We start from the raw sequence: 21,734 nt of genomic DNA, 5'->3' as shown, positions 1-21,734 counted from the left end.
CTTCTGTGTTAAAGGATTGTCCAACACTCTTGTCAACAATTTATTATTTCCGCTTAATAAAGGTTGGCCTTAATTTACCACAAAATTCAGGGTCCCTCGTGGATCACTATGTTTAGCTATATAACCTTACATTCTTGGTGTGTGTGTGTGTGTAATGAGAGGTATCTGGGAACTCACAGAATGCTTCCAGTAGGTTCAGGATGAATAATTTTTAGAAGCCCTGTAAATTGTGCAAGGAAGCCATTGTTTTCTGAGGTTTTTCTGTTTTGGGCTGTCTTCAGTCACACAAGCATTGAGTGTGTGTCTGTGTGTGTGTGTGTTCATCCTTCTGCAGGTTTTTTCCTTAAGAGTCCCAGATCTTGTTTTTGTTATGCAAAGTAATAAATGTCCCTTTTCAGAGTCATCAGTAAACTTGTTCTTCTCAGAATGAGCTCTGATTGGTAGAAAATAAAGACTGTTAGGTAGAATTACAGGTGTTATCATTTGTCTAGGGGCTTCCTTCCTCCACTGCTGCTATCTAGACAGTGTTGCTAAGCTGCTGGAAGAGATGTGGTGAGGAGGAGTGAATATCACTTCTGAAATTTCAACCTAAAATACTGTGTGCTAAAGTCTGGTAGGAAACAAGTGAATCCTAGGGGACACAGAGCTTGGTAGTGGACTGCATGAAACCCCACATTGTGATAGATGCTCAGCTCCTTCCTTGCTGCCGTGTTTCCATCCCGCGAAGCGTGGTGCCCAGCTGTCCTGGCAGCCTGCAGAGCCTCTCCTGCGGCACCCCTGAGACGGGCCGGGTGTGCCAGGAGCTGGGTGCTGAGCTAAAGATCTGGCTGAGTCCTTGCTCCTGGCCATGGGTGCTGACGGTTTGTTCTTTCCTGGTGGGTAGCTGCAGCTCCCTCTGCACAGGACAGGGCTGTCCCTGCAGGGTAACCCCTGGAGAAAATCTGCAGAGTGGGGTTTCTGGTGTTTTCCTCGTAGCTGTAGGAGTGCTACCAGCGGAGCGGGTATCTTCAAGTGCTGGTGTAGGCACACGTTTTCCTTGTGTGGACTTCTGGTCATCCACAGCATGGCACACACTGTGTAATCCTGGTTTGGTCCGACCGTGTATTTCATTACATTTAGTGTCAGCAAGAACCTTTTAAATGATGTTCATGTTGTCACAGTTTTAGAGTGTGGTCCTTACTTGGTGTTTTTCTATTATGTGGCTCCATGATGGTTGTTTGCAATGTTAGTGCTTGCTGAGGCACCATCTGTCATCTGCTGCTGCTGGTAAGTGAGTGAAATAGATGAGATTTTTATTTGATTGAATGTGATATCAACATTCCAGTTCCTTATCTACATGGCCCATGATTTCATTCTGGACACCTAAATAGCTGACAATAGATTTAAAAAAAAAAAAAAAAAAAAAAGAAGTGGAATAGGATATTGGGCGTATTATGTGCTTCCCCTTAAAAATCTGTGGCATGCATTGTGGATTCAGAATTTTTCACTCTTTTCAAATTCTTGCAGGTATCCATTGTATTGTCATTTGTTTGTACAGCACATTTAAGGTGTTTTTTTGTTTATTTGTTTTATTGACCTAGAATATCAAGTCTTGAAATCTCTTAAAATATCTGAGCAGCTTTATATTTACTGTCAAGTGATCTTGAAAAGATTTCCCAAGTTGTTATACTGAGGAATGAGTTAAATTTATCTTGTTACCTGTAAACCAGCTAGGGCACACATGAAACGTCTCTTTGTGGTATAATAAAGGTGGCAGCAGATAAATAAATAAATGAATGTCGAAGTGTCCCAGGGAGAGTTTGAATAGTTAAAATAAACTTTTCTGAGGCTGAGTACCATTTCCAGGCTTCAGCAGGACTTCAGTATTAGTTGACAGAAGGGACTCTGGGTTTTCACTTTCAAGAAGATCACAACTTGCACAATGGATGATATGAAAGATCAAGGGCCACAAAGAAGTGCTGAAGTACAGAAAAGAAAGAGTAGTAGGCCATCACTACCTGGGCAGTCTGGCAATATAAAGTGCACTCCTGTAATAGCCCTTTAAGAAAGAGAATTCTATTTCTCTTGTTATGAGAGAGATAATTGTAAATAGCTAGTAACATTTCTGTAAGTTATATTTATATTAAAATTTATTTTTATGTCTTTCTGTAGGCAATTAAAAGTCTGGAAGATTTGATTTCAAAGCACACCACATTTTTCAAAGCAAGTAAATCTACATGAAAAGCTACAAAGGGAGCTGATTTGAGAAGACAGTGTTTGCAAAAATGTCTTCAAGTTGTGTGACTCCAGTGTTTGCTTTGATGATTTTATGTTTTGCAGCTGCAGGTAGGTGGCATTATGTAAATCACGCATTCAATGTTACTTACTGTATGTATTCAGAATTATTGATGAAACATAGTTTTTCATGTTGGAAAAATGTATGCTGCCTGAAGTTTGTATAAAACCTAGATGTAAATATAAAACTATTGTGATCATGACCACTAGTATGGTAATGTGATAAATGATGCTGTTTTCTATAAGTTTTTTTTTCAGGTGTGTTCCCTCTTGAAATCATTAAAGAACTTCAGTAGTAATGTAAATTACTTTGTTAATTTATAAAATTGAATTGCATGGTGCATGCATGTTATTAAGGTAGGTTGCCAAGGAAGCCTTTGGGGCTGGAAGCAGGGTGGCTTTGCTAGCGCGATACCAAGGCTGAATGGTTCACCATATTAAGAGGCTACATTTATTACTCTGAGTGCAGGGTTGTGCTGGTGAAGCTGTGTCTCTTCAGAACCTGAGCTAGAGTCTCTGTAGTACTGAACATATGTACCAGCTCAACGCTTCCTTCAAGGTCTCTAATCTGTAATTAAATTACGATTACTTAGTTTATAAAATTGACAACAAAAATTCCAGAAAAATAAGTGTGAAGAGTATTGTAATAGGGCACTGAGTCCATCCTTCATCTTCTGCTGGGACAAGCTTTACCTATGTCATTCCTGACAGCTATCAAATCTATTTCAAAGTTAACTGTCAGAGGTGGTGATGAAGGTGTTTTCTTGAACGTTGACAGTGTTACTGGAGGTCTCATATGTTAGGAAAATACATTACCTTTTATGGGGGTTGTACCTGCCTCACATCTTGTCTACAACAGGGATTTTTAAAAGAGTGTTTTGCAATAACTTGTGACAGAGAAATGAAAAAGATCTGTAGACTTCAAGTACCATGCTTATATTCAAGTTTCTTCAAGTGTTGAAGTGATTCTTCTGAGTATGTTTGTTTGTCAGAGTTCTTCCCGTGGTTACAAGGGGGAGCCTCTTATGTGTCCAGTTTGCATACAAGCATGGGTCATTGGAGAAGAGGCCAAGTGGATATATAGTCAGTCAAAATGAGGTAGTGGGAAAAGTGGACAGATGGCTTGCTTAAATCTGAGATGTCCTCATTGTGGAAAAGATGACCAGCTTCGGAGGAGACGTGGCTGAGCAATTAAATATGTTATAATTTGGCTTCCTTTCACCATCAGCATGGAAAATTATGTTGTTTCAAGCTCTCAGACCTTGTGGGACTTTCTCTGGGGCTGACCTCCTGAAGGCATTCATCCAACATTAGTAACTTCGATTATTTAATAGTACGTGATGTTAACATTTTGCAATAGCTTCATTGCAGATGAACTTTTAGCAATGCAGGGTGTGTCTGAGTGTGTCTGTGGCTTGAGCTGAGGATATGAATGCTGGTCTTGGCTGAGAAGAAGGATTACTTAGAATGAATCTGAATCATTGTAAATTCACTAAAAGTCTGCTTTAAAAGAAAGTACCAGCGTAGAAAATAAAAACTGTGTTCTAGTTGATTGCAACCACAGTTCCTTTTTGTTGTTGCTTACCTAAGGAAGTTTGCTTACTTCCTAATGCCATCTTTAATTAAAAACACTACTTTAAAAATATTATCAAATACAGTACTGTTACAGTTATTCAGTGTTGAGAAACCTTAGCATTTTTCTTTGGAAATGTTATGTTTCTTTTTGGTTTTACTTCCTAGTTCTGTGTATTCCTCTCTTGACAGATACTCTTGATGCAAACCCTTGAAAATCACTATGGCTGTGGATTTGATTAGGTGCTTATTCAAAAATAGTCACAGAATGACCTTGATTGGAAGGGACCTCTGGAACTCAGTCCAGCCTCCATCCCAGATACAGGCTAGCTTCAAAGTTACTTCTCTCTTGGAGACTGATCCTTCCCACTGTCTGCATGCGAGGAAGAGAGCAAAAGGGAGTAGTAGTGAAGTTTGCAGTCAGTTAGGGCGAGGATAGGGAATACTACTGTTGTGGTTTCTGGCTGTGCCTGCCTGGTGGGTTTTGGTTTTGTACAGTGCTTTTTATTTTTGCAATGAATTCCTAATGAGAATGCTTCATGCCATTTACAGTATGTCATGATTACAGTAAGATACAGGCAGTAAGGAACTAAGGACTGTGCAGAGGAAGGGAAGGAGATCAAGATCAAACACACAATTGCAACTGAGGAAGGACAGCTCTTTGAAGGTTATTTAAAGAGTTTTTGCAACACTTTTGTCTTAGTAGTCACCAAGTCCTGTTAACATAAACAATTATGCTTTACAATCTCAGAAGTAAATGTGGGAGTTTGTGTCTATCGGTGAAATACAGATGGGAGCAAGCGATGTGTTCCAGTCATAAGCATGGAAAACACAGTGGCGGGTGACTGAGCTGTTGTCAGCCTGATGGCCAGGGTTCCGCAGGCTCTTCATCGCTGGAGCACAGAACTCTCACTTTTTCAGGCTTGTACAATTAACAAACTAGTACTTCCCATAGTATAAAGAAAACAAAGAAATATAAATAACACTAAGAAGTATGAATAAAATCCCAGTGTGCCTGTGGTGAAGCCTGGGGGAGGCAGGGGGCAGCATGCCACCTCCCTGGGGTGCTGATTTTTTATATGTTGAGCCTTATTCCAGCCTACTCTTTGTTTCTGAAATAGCGAGGCTGATGCGGGAGACCAGACCTTTCTTTTGTTAGTCAGTTATGCACTGACATTGCTATTGTAGGTGTAGATTTTGTTGCTGACGTTCTAGTATTTTCAGCATTGTTACCTTTTCAAATACAGGTGATCTTTTAGACAGAATCTCTATTTTTTTCCATTCTTTTTGAAGTATTAATTTGTTAAATATCTCTCCAAAAAATCCAGTTAGATGTCACGATGCACAGAGATGCATATTCAAAACTGAGCCACAAGACTGCATGTTTTTCATGGTAGTAGATTAAGGCACACTCTTCATTGATTTTATATTGAAAGTGGGCTATATAGATAATCAAAAAATATTTCTCTCTTTCTCTACCTCCTATTACTGCTGGTATGTATATATATAAATTCTCATCTGAATCTGTTTTACTTCTGCACACAAATTTCTTGTAGGCTCATATTTACGCTGCTTTGATTGTACAGAAAAAAAAATGCAAGGAAAACCTGGATTGCTATGAGATTGTTTCTTCCCTATGGGAAGTCCAAAGGAAGATGGTGAGAAGAATTGCTGGCAAACTGCTTGCCTGTCTGAAGGAATTAGAGTTTTGAAGTAGGCTTAAACTAAGATGAGGCAACCTGCAGTAGGAACTTCACCTAATCGATTAGCACAGTGCATGCTACAGCTGTGGATAACCTCAAAAGCAAGTCTGGCTTTGTAGTCTTGGGAGCAAAAATATTCTGTCTTAATGTAGCTTAAATCAAAGGCCGAAACATTTATTTTCCTTGCTTGCAAATCTGTGCCATTGCGTGCATGATAGATGTCTTGATAAAACGTCTTGGAGGACAGCTGAAGTGCGTACCTGTCCTAGACCCTGGGGCCAGACCTTTAACAAGATAGGTTCCCCCCTGAAGGAGTGGGAAACATGTAGTTAACTTGAACTTTTCTTGTCCTTGGTGGATCCTCAGGTAGCATAAATTGTCCCTGCTGCGGACAAAGCAGTGCAGCCATGGCATCTGTAGCTGACCAAAATCTGCGTGTGCAGCTACGTTCTCTCCCTCAGTCCCTGTGATGTTTGGTGCAGCCTATGCTTACCCTGTAGATATGGCTCTCCTTGTGACAGAGATTCACAGTTGTGGTCAGGCTGCTGGAGAGACTGTAAGAATTGGATTATAAGTGGATATGTTGAACTTATCCAGTTTCTATTATATAAAACTTACTGTCTTTTCTACTCACATTAGATCTGCCTTTATGGTTTTCTTTCAACAGCTCTATTCCCTGTTTCTCTACTATACTGTTACCCTGGCATTTTTTTTCTTTCTGCGTACTTGTTCTTATGAGTAATCTTGTGGTGCTCAGAGCATGTGTGCTTCATTTTCAATAAGCCTATTTGCTTGTACACTAATGTATCTTTTGGATCTGTGCCCCTAGACACAGTGGTGATGGGTGCCATACTAATAAGCGTAAAAATAGGAAGAAACAGGCCTTGTCATGACGTCTGTTTATTTTAGGAGGAATTTCCCTTGACCTTGAACACTGTGTTTCCAAAAGCAATATAGGATTCTACGACATATAATAGAAAGTCCTTCCACTGTCACGTGAAGTATGTGATTGAAAGAAAAAAATTATATGTTGGGAGTCACTCGCACAAATTTCCTTCCCTTTTAGACAGTATTTGCTGTCTAAATTTGGTGTTTCCCAGATGTAATTGAAGGGCTGGTCTTATTTTTCCTCAAAATATTTGTTGCCAGAGGTGTGGGGTGTTTTGTTTGTTTAAATTTTGTTGTTAGAGGATGAGAACCAAGGGACAGAGGTTGGCTCTTGAATTATTGTAACTGAAATAAAGCACAGACTGGTTTTAACTTTCAAATCCATAAAGAGTTTACTCTCCACTTCTCTCTTCTTTCACTCCATTATCACAACCAACCAACCTTTACCTTCCTTGAAAAACCACCCAGTACCTTCTGTCCCTCAAGTGTCTGGACAAGTGAGTCTTTTCGGGAAGATTGACTCAGAGCATTTATAGGCTTGCAAACTCAGAGAGGAGTTGAGGGAGCAACAGGCTGGTTGTGTGCTGTGGGTGGCTCATGTTGTACCTGTGCCACTGCCACACTGGATCCGAGTGGCTGGAAGGGCTGGGATCCCTTGAGTCCAGGCCGTAAGGGAGTGGCTGTACTCTTTTAGTAAGAGGCCATTGCTCACTCATTCTGAGAAATTCTAATTAGGTGGCACTGACTAGCTTTTAAGGGTGGAAATTGTTTTGAATTTTTTAAAATCCTTCCAGTATCCGGATGGTGATTTTTAAGTATCTTACTGTCAGATGGTCGTCTAATAGGGAAGCATATGATGAGTTTCTACCTTTGTGTTAGTGAGCTTGGTAAGAAAACTTTGGGAAGTCAAAAGATCCATTAGAAAAAACAGGTAGTTAAACTTGATTTCATACAAAGAAGTAATACCTTTCAGTCAGTAAGTCATGTTTTTTAAATGAGCCATTTAAATACAAAAACAGATGAAAATTGGGAAGCTAGGAAGGTAGGCTACAGTGTAGGCCCTCAAAATTAATGTTTGTTCAGCTCTACCATTTGGTGATCTTCTCCTGTGTACATTCGTTTCTTAATCTGATCTTCTGTCTGTCTCCCATCTGAGTCAGATCCTGTGTCATTTCTGTGTGGCTTATGCATAAATAGTATTTTTATCTTCAGAAAGCACAAAATTCTGAAGAACTTTGAGTGTTTGGATACAGAGAAAGGTTATATATATTAGGAGAATTGTATCACAGCCTTAGAATGGCTTGAACTCAGCAGACTGCATTTTTCCTTTATCAGCAAGGGTCTGGAGCTATAAATAATTGAATTTCAGAACTCTGCACCCACACAGAGGGGTTGTAGGTCCTGATTCAGCAAAACAACTGAGCATAATGTCTAAGTGCTTTGCTGAACCGGAGCAAATGAGTAAACATGAAAGTCTGGTTCTTTGATTAAAAATGACTCTGGACGGTGCCAAAGGAATTCTAAGAAATACTAAGCCCCTACTGCGGTACTTGAATTGTATAGATGCAGGCAAATGGCAGCATTACTGAATATCTCTGGAGGGTAGTGTTCAACTGACACTGAAAGATAGTTGCGCAGAAAATTTTATGGCATGGTATGATGAATGGCAGTAATTCTGATCTTTCGAAAGAAATTTATCAACGTTGTTTCTCTTAAAAACAAAAAAGTCTTTAACAAGTTCTAAGCATCATGTAATTATTTTATAAATACCATGCTAAAAATTTTTGTTTTCTGAAGGGAATCGGGATTTGGGATTCTGCTTGTAGATCTTTTAATATCCTTTCTCTTCTGTAGGCCCTTATTAATGCTGTGTTAGCTTCTCCATTTGTCTTAAAAGATAAACATAAAAAAACCACCCAAGCCCTTAATCTCTTCAATAAAAAAAAAAAAAGGAAAAGGGCATATTTGTTAACTAAAAAACATTTTTTGGTCTCGTCTAATATCAAGGAGGGTTACAAAACCTCTTGAACCCACCGGTCTGCAGAGTGAAGTTGTAGGTACTTTAGGACATACCTAAAAAAAACAAGCAAACTTCTAACTAGTATGTGTTTGCCCTTTATTTTTTTTTCTGTATCTGTTTTAAAATTATTCTCCTATCAAATGACCTCAGCTGGCTTTACAGAATTCACACCATAGATATGTGAACCTGCTTACATTCTCTATAGAATAACTTTATTTGTGGTTGGTTATTTCTTTTGCTGCAGAACAATATAACTTCTGTAATTTGGACTAAGCAGGGCATGTGCAAGCATTAAACCACAGTTTTACCTGTCACCACATGACAGGAAGAATTAAGCTTCAAGGGCTGTCGTATCCCAAAACCCAGCATTCCCAAATGTGATCCTGGGTGTCTCAGTCTTGACAAGAAATGGAGTATCTGCTATTAGAAAAACAGTTGTTACTTCACATGAAAAATGTATTGAGTTTCTGGAAGCCTTTTTCTTTGATAAGCTTTTCCACTGAAATGTATTTGCATGTGTCAACATGGTTGTTTCATTACTGATTTCACGTAGTGTAGAGAGAATATAGGGACCAGATATATTAATTTTCAAAAAAGAGAAATACATGCATTCTCTGGAGCTAATGACAATAAAAGAAACTGTAATTCCTCAGGCTGTAAGTCATAGGAGAGATGAATTTGAAGTGGGGAAAAAAATATTTAGCACAAAGAGTCTGTGCAGTTTTTCACTACCTGGAGGCATTGGGTTGGATTCCTCATTGGTGTAAGCTTGTTCTAAGTCAATGGAATCTCACCAGGGATAAATTTTGACCCCAGGTGAAAAAAGCAAAGGTTTTTAATAATTTCATGAAGTGCAGCTGCTTCAAGCAGAGCGTGCTTTTCCTTGTGTTTTTCAGTGTACTTTATAAAAGATGGAGCTATTGTTCCCTTATTTGGCAACTACTGTACTATGAGGCTTACTAATAGGCAGTTAATAAAAAAGGGATTTTACCTGTCATGGATGGAAAGAACTAAACTGAGAATGTACTTATTTCTTCATTATTAGAAGCAGTGCGTAGAGGAACACACAAAGAAATTTAGCAGTGAGCAATGGAAACATTTGCAAGGTTTGTTGTTGTTTTTACATCTTCAGGAAAATTTTCTTTCCTCTGGAACAGGTTTTATTTCATTTTTTTCATTTAGCACATTTTCATTTAGCACTTTTTAACTAAAGTGGGTGAAGAATTGATTTTGTGGTTATCTTCATTTCTTGTCAAATCTTGGCATCCTGACGTGTGTAGGCTAGGATGCTGTACCCACTGTGGCTTCACTGCAGGGGAGAATCTCCCCCCAACAGTTTTCACAGTTATCTACGGGAGGTCTGCTTTGCTTTCAGTTGCATTGATGTGATTATGAAATAGCTTTACCATCTCCAAAGAAGCTGCTACTCAAGTAGCACAGAGCAGAAAACTGCTCGTTGAATTTCTGGCTTCTGGGCAGCAGGCAGGTATGGCTGAGGCCGTATGTAAAGTGGACCACGTGAGCCCTGCTGTGAGCGTTTTGGTAGGTTCTCTTTCTGTCTAGTGCTCCTCTGCTAAATGCCCTTTGGTCTCTGAACGCATCCTCACTGCTGCCCCTCTGCAGGTAGAGGCACGGTCCTGCTGTAGGTGTAATGTACTGTTGATGTGCAGGCCGCTTGGTTGCTCTCAGAGTTGAGATAAGCAATGTTTCTTGTGGTAACTGCACTTCCTCACAGGGTGGATAGGAAAGGACATCGCAGTGTGGAGGCTGCGTAGTTCACTCGAGGTTTCTGTGGTGAAGTTGTGGGAATGTGACTGGCCAGCAGAGATGTACCAGCACTTTTTGACTTGCTTGGTGACTTGGTTTAATGCCTGTACCTCAGGGCAGTGCTGGGCAGGCATGCTGCCTGATCTGGCTATGGCTGAGGGGGGCTTTTCTGCCCTCGGACCAATGTGTACTTTCTCTGTAGCCAACACACAGCTGCCCTGTGTGGGCTGGTGTGTGTGTGCGTGCACATCTTGTGTGGTGACTAAATGCAAATGCCTGTGTCTAAAGGGCCCTTGGGAGAGGGAGGGACGAGGGATGTACAGTGAATTATGGTGTTTGGAGCAATTCTCCCCGCCTGCGGCCTGCCCTTGGCCGTGGGCAGGGACTGGAGAAGAGCGCAGCGCTGGCTGGGCTGTTATTTTTCTGGAGCCCCTAGTTCTGATGGTGGTGGATTGATCCACAGGTGGATTGAATGCATAGGACTAATCTACAAGCCTTGGCTCTTGACTGAAGATGAAAGACTTGTATTTGGATTAGTGACATTCTCTCTGATCTTGCCATGAGTTATTTCATCTCTTAGTCTTGGTCTCTTGATATGTAAAACAGATGCATTCTGTCCTGTCGTCTTCCACGCAGGACTGTTTGAAGGGCTAATGTAATAACTTTAAAGTACTTGGATAGCATCAGTCCTAACTGCAGTTACCTTATTAATTCTTCAAGACCTCCCCATGCCCTTTTTTGGAGGCATGAAAATGGCAAAGGCTTTATTTAAAGTTCTGTCAAACTTTTTGCCTTCTTTGCTTGTGTTTAGACTAATGGATGCTGAACTGCAGAAGTTCTCTCTGATCTCAGATAAGGAGCAAGCTGGTTGAAGTTTTGGCAAGCCATAAATAAGTTATTATATCCTGACGAGTGTCTTAACTGATCGAGCTGCTGCTTTTTTCTTTCTTCTTCTGCTATCCAAACCCTTATTAAAAAAAAAAAAAAGAAAAGAAAAGAAAAAACAAATTATTTTTATGCGAGGAAGAACTAGTCACACTTGAATCAAACGGAGGGGGCTGTGTGGAAATGTGAGACCACTCTTAATTTGCTGAAGGCAAAAGGATTTTCAGGTGAAATGCGACTCTTTCCTTGTATCATTAGAAGAAAGCTTGCAACAGCAGGTAGGGCTACATTACATCCATGCATAGTTTGAGCTACATTTTAGAAATGTAATATGTGACCTCAGTTGCTTGTGTTAGGGTGGACTTCATCTTTGGAGATGATTTGTTAGCTATGTACTTCCCAAAAGGTTGCCAGTTTTCTGCTTTTGAAATGTTAGTTCAGTGGCAAAATTTCATTTTAAAGCACTAATGAATTCAAAGCTGAAATTAAGTGTTCTATTGGATGTTTTCACCTTCAAGCTGAAAAAGTAATGAGTATTTGAGAAAATTGGCAAGAAAACTCTTTAGAGATTACATTGGATATTACTTTTCTCAATTGCTTTCTGGAAATAGGCCAATAGTGGTTTTTTTCTTTTTTTTTTTTTTTTTCCTGAAATAGTGCTTGTGGCCACATTGTTCCTGCATTTGCTTTCCTTCTCTCAGTGCTAATTCTTGATCTCTCTGATAACATGTATCTTCACAGATGGAAGAAATCTGAAATATGCATCATAGGAAGGAGACTGAGGATTTTTTTTAAAAGAATAGATTACAATTGCTTGTAACACCCAGGTAAATGCGTCTCAAGTGTCTCTTGTTAAAAAGCCAGCTAGATGACTTTAGTAATAGACATGATTTTTTTCCCCTGTTACAGAAAATAGAATACTCAGAGTAAAGAATGTTTCATATCAGTGGCAGAAAAACAAAAGCTGTCCTGAAAAACACCCTTCTCCATTACTGATGAATTATCTTGAAATTCCTGTTCTGTTTTTTTGAAATTAGCAAAGTTAAGTCTTTTTAAGCAGTTTCATGCACAAAGTAAAACAATGTTTAAGGCTGTCTGTGAAGGGTGATTTGGAATAAAATCATTTTAAAAACTAAAATTACTTTCTTTGTTACATTTCTGGGATCTCAAAACTACATTTGCAGCAAGAAGCCTGTGAGTAAGTCAGCACTTATGAATACCAGAGTGAACTTCAACTTTATTGATGTGATTCAGGAGAAAAGAATTCTAATGAAACTGTTCTGAGTATTGAGCTGCGTAATGGTGTTGTTAAAATCTTCCTGTATGCAGGAAAAAAAACCCTAACCAGCTAATTCTTCTGTTTGTTTCAACATTGCAGAATGACTACACGAAAGTATTCAGCAAAAAAGTTGTCTAAGACTTCAAGTAAAGAGGCTGCTAACAAAGAATCTTTTTTCCCTGCCTCGAGGAGTCTTAGAATTATAGTTTCCCTCTCTCTAGAGAAATAATAATGCACTTGAGATGGTTTTATAGGTTAAGTGCTTGTGTATCTGTCTATTATTTGACAAGATTGCTCAATGTACAAGTAGAGTGAAATCGGCATTTGTAAGGGAGGACTTCAGAACAAGGAATCAATGCTTTTTGGCCTAGTGGACTGGATTAATTTAATTAGAGCAATAGATAAAACACTTTTTGTTTTACTTGACTGAATTAATTCAGTCAATTCAATTCTGATACCTACTTTCTCTCCCTGTTGCAGTTGCTTTCTTTAATTTTTTTTGAAAGAAGAGAGGCTTCATTCCAGTAGAAGGGATGTGATTTTTCTCTAGTACTCTTCAGTGCCAGCCTGTATGTTGATATCCCAGTGCTCATTGGTGGTGCCCCTTGCTGGAACACTTCTGTGGGGATTCAGGTTATTTCTTCACAGGCTACAAGCCACTGCAACTGGGAAGTGTTCGTATTCAGATCATAATTTCCCAGGCAGTTGCTACATCTGCCCTTTAATCCTGCTCTAAACCAGCCAGTAGGTTTTGGCTTCTGTTATGGCCCTATAACATTATGTCTCTAGAACAATGATACGGCAGAAAGTTTAGAGCAGTGTAGCACAACTCCATCTTCCTGAATGGAATTAATCCTATAGTTTGTGTCCTGAAGTGGTAACAGCACAGTTGTCTTGGACAGAAGTCTTTTGATATTCTTCTTCTTTTTGTGATGCATAGGGAGAAAGAGCAAACAAACGTACCCGCATCTAGTTAGGCTTTCCATGCTGTATTTTGTGAAATAGACCATGACTGGTACAGTTATATATAGAGATTTAGTGGAAACATGCTGTGCAAGGGCTGTAGTGCCAATGAGGTGACTCACATTATTAATTGCTTTCAGTGGAACACTACCATGTGTGATGCTCACTGCTCCTCTCTTGCCTTGGGGTATGTGCTTCCTTCTGAGTCTAACACCTGACTGTACCTGTCTGTATCCAAGATGTATATGTTTTCTCAGTTACTGTGATTCCACCACTACCAAGTATTTGATGCCTTTGTAATACTCCTAATATATACATACAGCAGCTGACACAAACTTTTTAAACAACCATCCCTATAATCTCCTGGATAATCTCAAAGAATGTTTAGATACAGCAGTGTAGTTAAATTAGAAGCTTTTACTATAAACGCATTTTTTCATATAACAGCTTAGTAATTTTTTGTGGGTTATATATGGTCTCTTTGCATTTGTTGTGAATGAAAACTGTAGTTGACTGTCCTAGATGATTGACTATACTGTGAGTTATTACATTAAGTGCATATAAGAACTGGTGAATGAGAGTATATTTTCATACTTTGAGAATATTTAATTTGTAACTATAGCCTTGTTATTCAGAGAAAATGTAATTTGTGTGCAAGAAGAGCTTTGTTCTTTTTGAGCCAAGCTTGTGATGCTTGTAGTAGGGTTGAGAGGAGTGGGACTACTAAACTGGGCTGCCTTATCTCTCTCTTATGAATCAGGTCTGTGTTGACCCCATTGAAATCGCATATTATGATGACTGTTTTTGCGGTTGTTTGTATCCCATTAGAAAATGGTGTTCCATTGGTGTCATTGGTCATTAGAAAATATTGATACCTCTCCTCGGTTGATCAGTAGAAGATAGTTTTGTATTTTTTTGAAGCAGGTATGCAATCAACCCTACACTGGACCAAATAATTTCTCTTGTAATGTGATGTTAAGCCTGTTTGTCTATTGTATGAGCAGTAAATCACCCTGAATCTTATGAGATTTTAGTTAAATAATGGATCTTAACTTCATTGAAGTGGATGGAAGTTTACAACTGGTCCACTAATAGGAAGAACAAGTTTCAGCCTGGCTCACATGTGCTAATGTGAGAGCTTTTGAAGCCCTAGAAGAGTGTTGTTTCCCTACGCTACCATAATTGTTAGAGCAAACACAGGGAGAAAAAAGTACAAGGAAGCTGTCCCCAAAAGTACAAGAAAAGCTTACCAAAGCTTTTTTTTTCTGCACGTAACCAATGTAATTGTATCCATAAGAAGGATTTGCCAACTTAGCATAGTTTCCAGAACTGATTTACAATGCATCATGGAAAGGAAATGCACTGTTGTACCACCAATGGCATTGAAGCTTGCATGCTTTTTCCTATTAAAATGGCTAAATTACGGGGAGGCAGCAGTTCTTGTCAGGAGCTGGAATCCTTCAAACACAGCGTGTTGTGCTACAGTGTTAGCAATTGAAAGCCTGAAATGTCTGAGCTCATCTCAACCCTGCTGAACAATATGAAAAAACTTAGTTAATTCACTGGGCCCTATATTAGATCCTTTATCTGCTTGTACTTATTTGTATTAAAATGCACTTAATTTTAATATCCACCTTCTTTCAGTTTAGAAAGACAGTCTGTAGCTCTCATTTCTTCCCCAGATTAAAAACGGATACTTCTCCCTGCTTATGGATACATTGAAATGGGTTGTTTAAATGTTACTTCTGTAAAAATAATAGTAATAATTGGGGAAAAAAAATCTAGATATGTGAGATGCATAGCAACGGTTACCTTTTGCTACAAATTCCAGCAAAACAGATTTTATGATACAAACTGCCACTGCCATGTGCTGACTCAGTGAAAGCTTTTACGTGCATCTCAGGTCTAGCAGGAAGATATATTACTCGTTTTGTTGAATGCCCTTTCTTGGGGGCCGTTTCAAAGCACACAAAGTATGTATGAGGCCCCACAGACTGCTGACTCCACTGCAAAGTTATTTTACATCTCATAAGTTCCAAGATAGCGTTATTTAGAAAACAGACACTATACTTCACTAATTGTACTTGAAAAGAAAAGTTAGCATCGTAAGTGTTGCTGAGTCACTTTGAAAGTCTCACTGTAAGGTTTCTCACTACTCACGCCCCACGTAGGGCTGCTGGTGTGTCTTGTTGAAAGGGAAAAGACACTGCTCACAGAGGTATCTAGTTCCAGTTAAGTAAGGTGGCAAGAAAGTTTCTGTGATCTTGCCGCATGAACATTCTTACTCTTTTAAAGTTAGCTATTATTTTGTGGACAGTATGACAGAATCTACCTGCATTTTGTTTTGCTGAAGCCTTGCTTTTTGACTATGCTGGAAGTGTCTGGATTTCTTTTGTTCTGGAAAAGAAGACTGAATTGCACCCCACCACCAGTAATGTTGCTCCCCTTGTGACTCCCTGCAGCTGACAGTGTCAAGGGTCCTCCTTCAGCTGAGCCCTAAAACATGTGTTCAACTTTTACCTTGTATGGAGATGTATTTTGGCACCTGTGGGGTCTCTTGAAGGGAAGCATTATAGATGTGCCTGTGAACATTTATATTTCTGTGAAACTTGAATCAGCTCTGAGGTGCTGTGGTACTTTTTCTCAGGCTTCAGCAACGTTAAGATACATGCCTTATAAAGGCTGTGTTAGTGTTGGGCACAATTGACTTATTTCCTGAATCAAAACTCCATTCCCCAACTTCCTTTTTTAAAAAAAGAGTCAGTGAAAGATTATATGAGGGGAAGAGCCATTGTGATTTCATATGGAGGCTATCTCAGTTCTTCTTTTATATCTGATGCTGGCCTGGGAGCATTCACTGTACTCGTGTCCTGGGCTTGAATTGTTTTCAGCTTATTAATAGGTTTGAAAATGCATTTAACAGTGAACTGCTGATGTGCATGCTCTTTTTGGTTACAGTTAACAAGCAGCTGGTCGGTACATTAACAAAATGTAGTTCCTGTTAACTCTTGTAGAACCACATCTCTACATTTCTGTAAATGTCCTTGTCAGAACTGTACAGGGGAAAACCAGGTAGTGTGAAGCAGTGGACTTGTACTTAATAAAGGAAGGAATAAGCAGAAGGAAAATAAAATCTTTTTGTATTTTAGAAGGGAAGAAGGGGGGTGCAAGAAGCAGGGATTGAATTTTTCCCTAGGTGCAAAGAAGATAAGCGAGGGGTAGTATTTAGTAAGAAACTTCCTAAATAAAACTTTACTTCGAGGGTCAAGTTGTTTTGGTTTAGGGTTTATTTAATATCTGGTGGAGAGTGGAGAAGAACATCAGAGATGACAATTACGAAATGTTTTATTTTACAATTTAATTTACAGTCTTTTATGGTTATTTTAGCAATTTTGAGAACCTTAGCACTGGGAAAGTTCACATATTCCATCAGCATTATGTTTTAGCTAATGAAAATAATGCTTGTCCAGTGATGATGCTGTCTCTCTTCAGCAAAGAAGAGGCACAATTATAGGATATATACGGTCAAATCTTTTTACATGTGGCTGTCATCTGCGTGAGCCAAATTACTCCCTATGAATCAGGCGTACAATATGTGTGCTCTCTGTTCTGTGTAAAGATCTGCTCCCAAGTTGTTTAGAGTCATCCTTTCTCACTCTCCATTTAGTCCATTCTTTGGCAAATCTCCTGTGGACCTCATCTGGATTCTTGCCTGATTAAGGACTAAGAGCTTGACCCTATGAAATAATGATTAAAAACAAAAAAACAGCTTCCCCACAAGGATCTACAGATTTCAATGGGAGTTGAAGGCAGTATGTGCTGTTAAAGTGTTCAGCATATATACTGGGTTTAAGGTAATGATTTCAGTACTTGGCAGTGTTACAGTATATGTACTTGCTGGCCCTAACTTGATTAAGCTGCAAGTATATTACCATGGTGAATCCTCTGTGGAAAGGAAAACACATGGTCTTTCTGTGGATTTTGTGGCTTATTTAGAATGAATTTTCATTTTGTGAATGTGTATATTGAGATGTTCCTCACCAGAAAATTCCAGTTTATTAGTATCATTCTTTTGGAGCTGTTTTCTTAAACGCAGGGATGCAGGAGAGCAGATTTCCTTTGTGAAGTTGAGGCCATGAAATTTTAAGATCTAGGAAGGGTTGTAACTTCGACTCTTACTGCACACAGCCTTCCAAAATGATTCACCGTTTCCTTAAAAGATTCCGGTATCTCCAAGTTTTTGTTAAAAACAAAGAAACACAAAGCTATTTATCACATCCCGGAAGAAAACACATTAGAGAATTAGGCTATATAGTGAGATAATGAGCACAATTGGGTAGTGACCTTCAGCTGTTTGTGTAGGTAATACCCTTTAGACTATTTATTTTTAATAGAACAGACTAAAAGACTTCTCATTTAAAAAAGAAAAAGAAAACAGTAAAGCTCCCACAGAATCTCACAGTTCAGAAGGGGGAAAGAAATGTTGGGATTCTCACACAATCCCCAAATTATTTTTTTGAATGATACAGTTTAACTTGCAGATAATTTCTGCTGTAATAAAAAGTTATTCTTTAATGTTGTAGTATCACTCACAGCTTTCTCTCTGATACTTCACTAGCCATTAAAAGGGGGCTGAAACTCAATTTTAGGATGAAAGGCTAACCTTTAAGACAGAAGTTTCTTGAGTTGAAGGCTACAGCGTAGTTACAGGATGCCTTTCAAGAACATCTCTGTATTGAAAAGCAAAGCACAAACGTAGGTAGTATTAAAGCAACATGCATTTAAAATGTAGATGTGTTTATGTCACCTGAAGTACGTGACATAAACTAGGTAGTTTTTTGGTGGTAAAGCTCTACAAGCCTTCTAGTACTGGCATTTCTATTTTTATAAAAGCATTTTTGGTGCATTTTTTTTTTAAATCCCATGATTGGTTTCATATGAGTGACATTGATGGTGCTTCGTTACAACAATCGGACACATGGTAGTATCTGCTCAAACAAGATAATACTTGGATGTTCAAACATGCTGTGCTTGCTATCTTTCTGAAACATGGACTTCTGTTGTGATGACCTAGTGACACATGAGGTTTATGTGGATAGGAACAGCTGAACTTGGATCCTTGTAAATCAAGAGACAGAATGGATATTGTTTCATTAAGGTCCAAGCGATGCCGGCCCCAAAGAAATTATTTTGGAAAAGAAGTACAAAACAAAAACTGGCAAAGAGGTTCTTGAACATGCAGCAAGGTGTATAAGATGATATGAACCAATAAATTTGTGTTCATTTAACTCTTATTGTAGTGGCTCAAGGAAGTAAATAGTGGGATTTGAGTGGGGAGAAAAGAAGTGAGAAGCTTGGAAGGAGAAGCATGTTTTGCATTTTTGATTTAGGGCATCTTGTTTCAAGATAACTTCACTGTAGTGACAGGCAATGCTGAATTCTGGTGAAACGACTTGTGGAGTAGAGGAGGGTTGGCTGATTGCTTTTCACACTTCAGTATTAGCCTAGCAACTTTGTTTAATGTGTAACATCACATTTTAAACAGAACCTGTTTCCAGAGTGTGGAAAGCACTGAGCTTGTTGATTGTTTCTGTGGCTTTTGTCAGCCCCTTTGTGTGGAGGTTCAAAACAGGGATTTCTTGGGCCACTTGACCTCTGCACTTGTATTCCACTCATCCTGTTGAGTCAGCCTTATTAGAGAATAAAGTTCAGTTTCTTCCAGTTTTGGAAGGAAAAAACAAAGAGAGTTTTTACTTTTCATAGCTGTAATCCAAAAGCAGTTGGCCTGAAGAGCAGATCTATTTATTTATTTGTCTGAATATTGACAGTTTTGTAGAAGCAGCAGCAGAATATCAGAAAAAAATATACACTTAACTTAGATAGATATTATGCCAAGCAGACAAAACCTTGTATATTTTGATGAGAAGGTTTCTATTAAAAAATAAGAGAAAAAGGGGCATATGTTTAAAGACCATAAATCTGCTGTTTATGATTAGATGCTTTCAGTACTAGTCCAAATCAGAGGTGCTTTTTCTACTTTAGAAGGCTTCCACCTACTTTGAGGCATCAAACCATATCAAATCATCCTGCACAATAAAAAATAATAATGGAAATGGATTTGAATTTTGTCATTTGAATTCTGTGTTGATGATCCAGACTTTCTGTCTGTGTATGCTGGATATGACTGACTGCTTTTGTGTACTGGAGAGGCCGGTGTCTTTACTGCAGATACCTGGCAGCCACTGGTCATTTTGACGTGATCCTGACAGCCACTCAGGCAGCATGTATACAGACATTGAAACACATGTGATTCCCGGGAACAATGTGTTGTAACCCTCCTTTGAGGTATTTTTCTATGAACTGTTTGGGCTTTTGTCCATGTTTAATATTCAATCTCTGTAAGTGTAGCTACCTCTGAATTAGACACTGCCCACCTGTTCCAGGATGCCTAAGACCATTGGAAATTAGTCTGCTCTGCTCGTTTCGCCATGACATCTTTTTCTGCCTCAGGATTTCTTCTGGATAGAATAACAGGAGTTTGCTTGTTCAGGACTTTGAGATCTATCAGCTTTATTGGGGCTACTGTTCTGGAAGTGCAGACAGGTGTTTGGAAACCCTAGGCAACTGGCTAAGATGCATGGACATGCTGAATGCATGTACTACGTACCTGTATAGCCACTGGGGACCTTAAATTGTAATTAGAATGTTTCCCTTTTTGAAGGAAAAATTGGACTTCGCATATCATATCTTCTCAGGATTTTTTGTTTGTTTCACACTGATTAAAAAATTTTAGTTCATTCCAAGCTCTTCTACTGTAGGGCATTTGTGTTGAAGTAACCTCTTCTGCAATGGCCAGAAGACTTTGTACTTTATCTTTTAATATTATCCTTTCCTATATTCTTGTAAATCTATCCCTAGACGTATTTGAGCTTATTTTTAATAGCACCCCACCCGCTTCCTGCCCCCCTGAAAGCTGCAGGTAGAACTAACTTTGACTGAATGCTGATCGGATGAAAGTATCTCACAGTTCCTTCAACCTCCTTGAAAGATGGTTCTGTCTAGATATAATGCAATAGGTCAATTCAACAAGAGTAAGTAATTTTTATGGTATCTAAAGGACCATGCCATGGGATCCCAGATATGTAAATGTATCAAGGCTACAGTCTATCCATTTATTAAATTATTAAAACCATTCAAACCTCAGGTTTCTCCCATGTCAGGTCTAATCTAAGATGATCTTTGCAGTGTAGTTGTAAAATCAGTTTCCAGGAGCTTAACACAGAAAATGAAGAGGAGGAGAAGGCCATACTGAAATGTGGTTTGGTTACCACCTAAGGAGGTGGTAGCCCCAGTCTTGCTTTCTATCTCTGGTATTAATAGTGGGCTCACAGGAAAGCTGGTCAGGGAAGCAATTCTCAGAGGTCTTGTGTCATGACTACAATGTCCTCTCGCTCTAAATAGTGAGTTTAATAATGCTGAAGAAAGTACGTGACATTGCTTTAGGAAAAGCTTTCATGCTCAAAACCAAGAGTCTCCTCTATGCTCTTTAAAAGTTGACTTAGTTTGATTCTCATTTCCACTAAATTTTTAGTCAACATATAGGTCAAATAGCTTTGGAGAACATATATGTTGGAACTGTTGCATGAAGCCTGTTTAGTAGTCAAAGCACTTGCTGAGCTGTCTTTATCATATTCTCCACAGAAATGATTTAGTCAAAATTGCAAAGTGAAAATGCACAGGAGTCTTTTGAAAGTGGTATTTTGTGTCACTTGTGCTAATCATGGACTAGGAGGAAAATGTATTTGCATAGTCAGCAGATTTTCTGAAATGAACCATAACCCTTTCTAGGAAGGCCTTTTTGCATTCAGTCTGTGGTTTCCTGAGCACGACCAAATGTAATGGCTCCTGGCTGCCCAAAGGGAGATAGGTCTGGTTCCTTCTGGCCCAGGGTTGCAGACTAGTCTGCTGCCCTTGGTGGGAGCCAGCCTAGATGCTCTTCAGGCCTTCCTTCCTGTCACTAAGTGCATTAAAGCCTGACCAAAACCTGTTTAGTCTCTTTATTGCTGGGTTAGTTTCCTGTAACATTAGTGAGTTGAATCAGCTCTTGGGGAGAGTGGGTCTGATGAGCATCAAAACAGGCATGAAAGGTAGCTGGGAAGTCTTGGTGGGAAGAAAAGAGACGGAGGGAATGAGACACCCTGGTTTTGGCTGTGATGAGATGTTGGATGAGTCATCCTGTCTGGTAAACCTGCAGCATTAAGTTTCAGTGGGTTTTCATTCCTATGTCTGTAGAACTATCTGTGTGTGTGTAGATCTGTCAGATTTGCCCTCCCGTGAAAGACTTGCTTATTTGAGACCATCCTCCTAATCCCATGCAGATGAA

The 21,734-nt window shown here is 39.1% G+C and overlaps 1 protein-coding gene across 5 annotated transcripts in view; it reads left to right on the top strand.

The window, feature by feature from the left end:
* Positions 1-21,734, top strand: part of TGFBR3 (transforming growth factor beta receptor 3) — a 124,645-nt gene that overhangs the window by 15,345 nt on the left and 87,566 nt on the right. For all 5 annotated transcript variants that reach the window (XM_083847453.1, XM_083847450.1, XM_083847454.1 and 2 more), the window contains one exon: positions 2,152-2,325. In XM_083847453.1, coding sequence (XP_083703579.1) covers positions 2,265-2,325 — 61 coding nt within the window. In that variant the 5' untranslated portion in view covers positions 2,152-2,264. The remainder of the gene's footprint in view (positions 1-2,151; positions 2,326-21,734) is intronic.

Source organism: Anser anser (assembly GCF_964211835.1).
Source record: "Anser anser genome assembly, chromosome: 8".
Lineage (NCBI taxonomy): Eukaryota > Metazoa > Chordata > Aves > Anseriformes > Anatidae > Anser > Anser anser.
The sequence above is the reverse complement of the archived record's forward strand: the minus strand, read 5'-3'. Positions and strand labels throughout refer to the sequence as shown.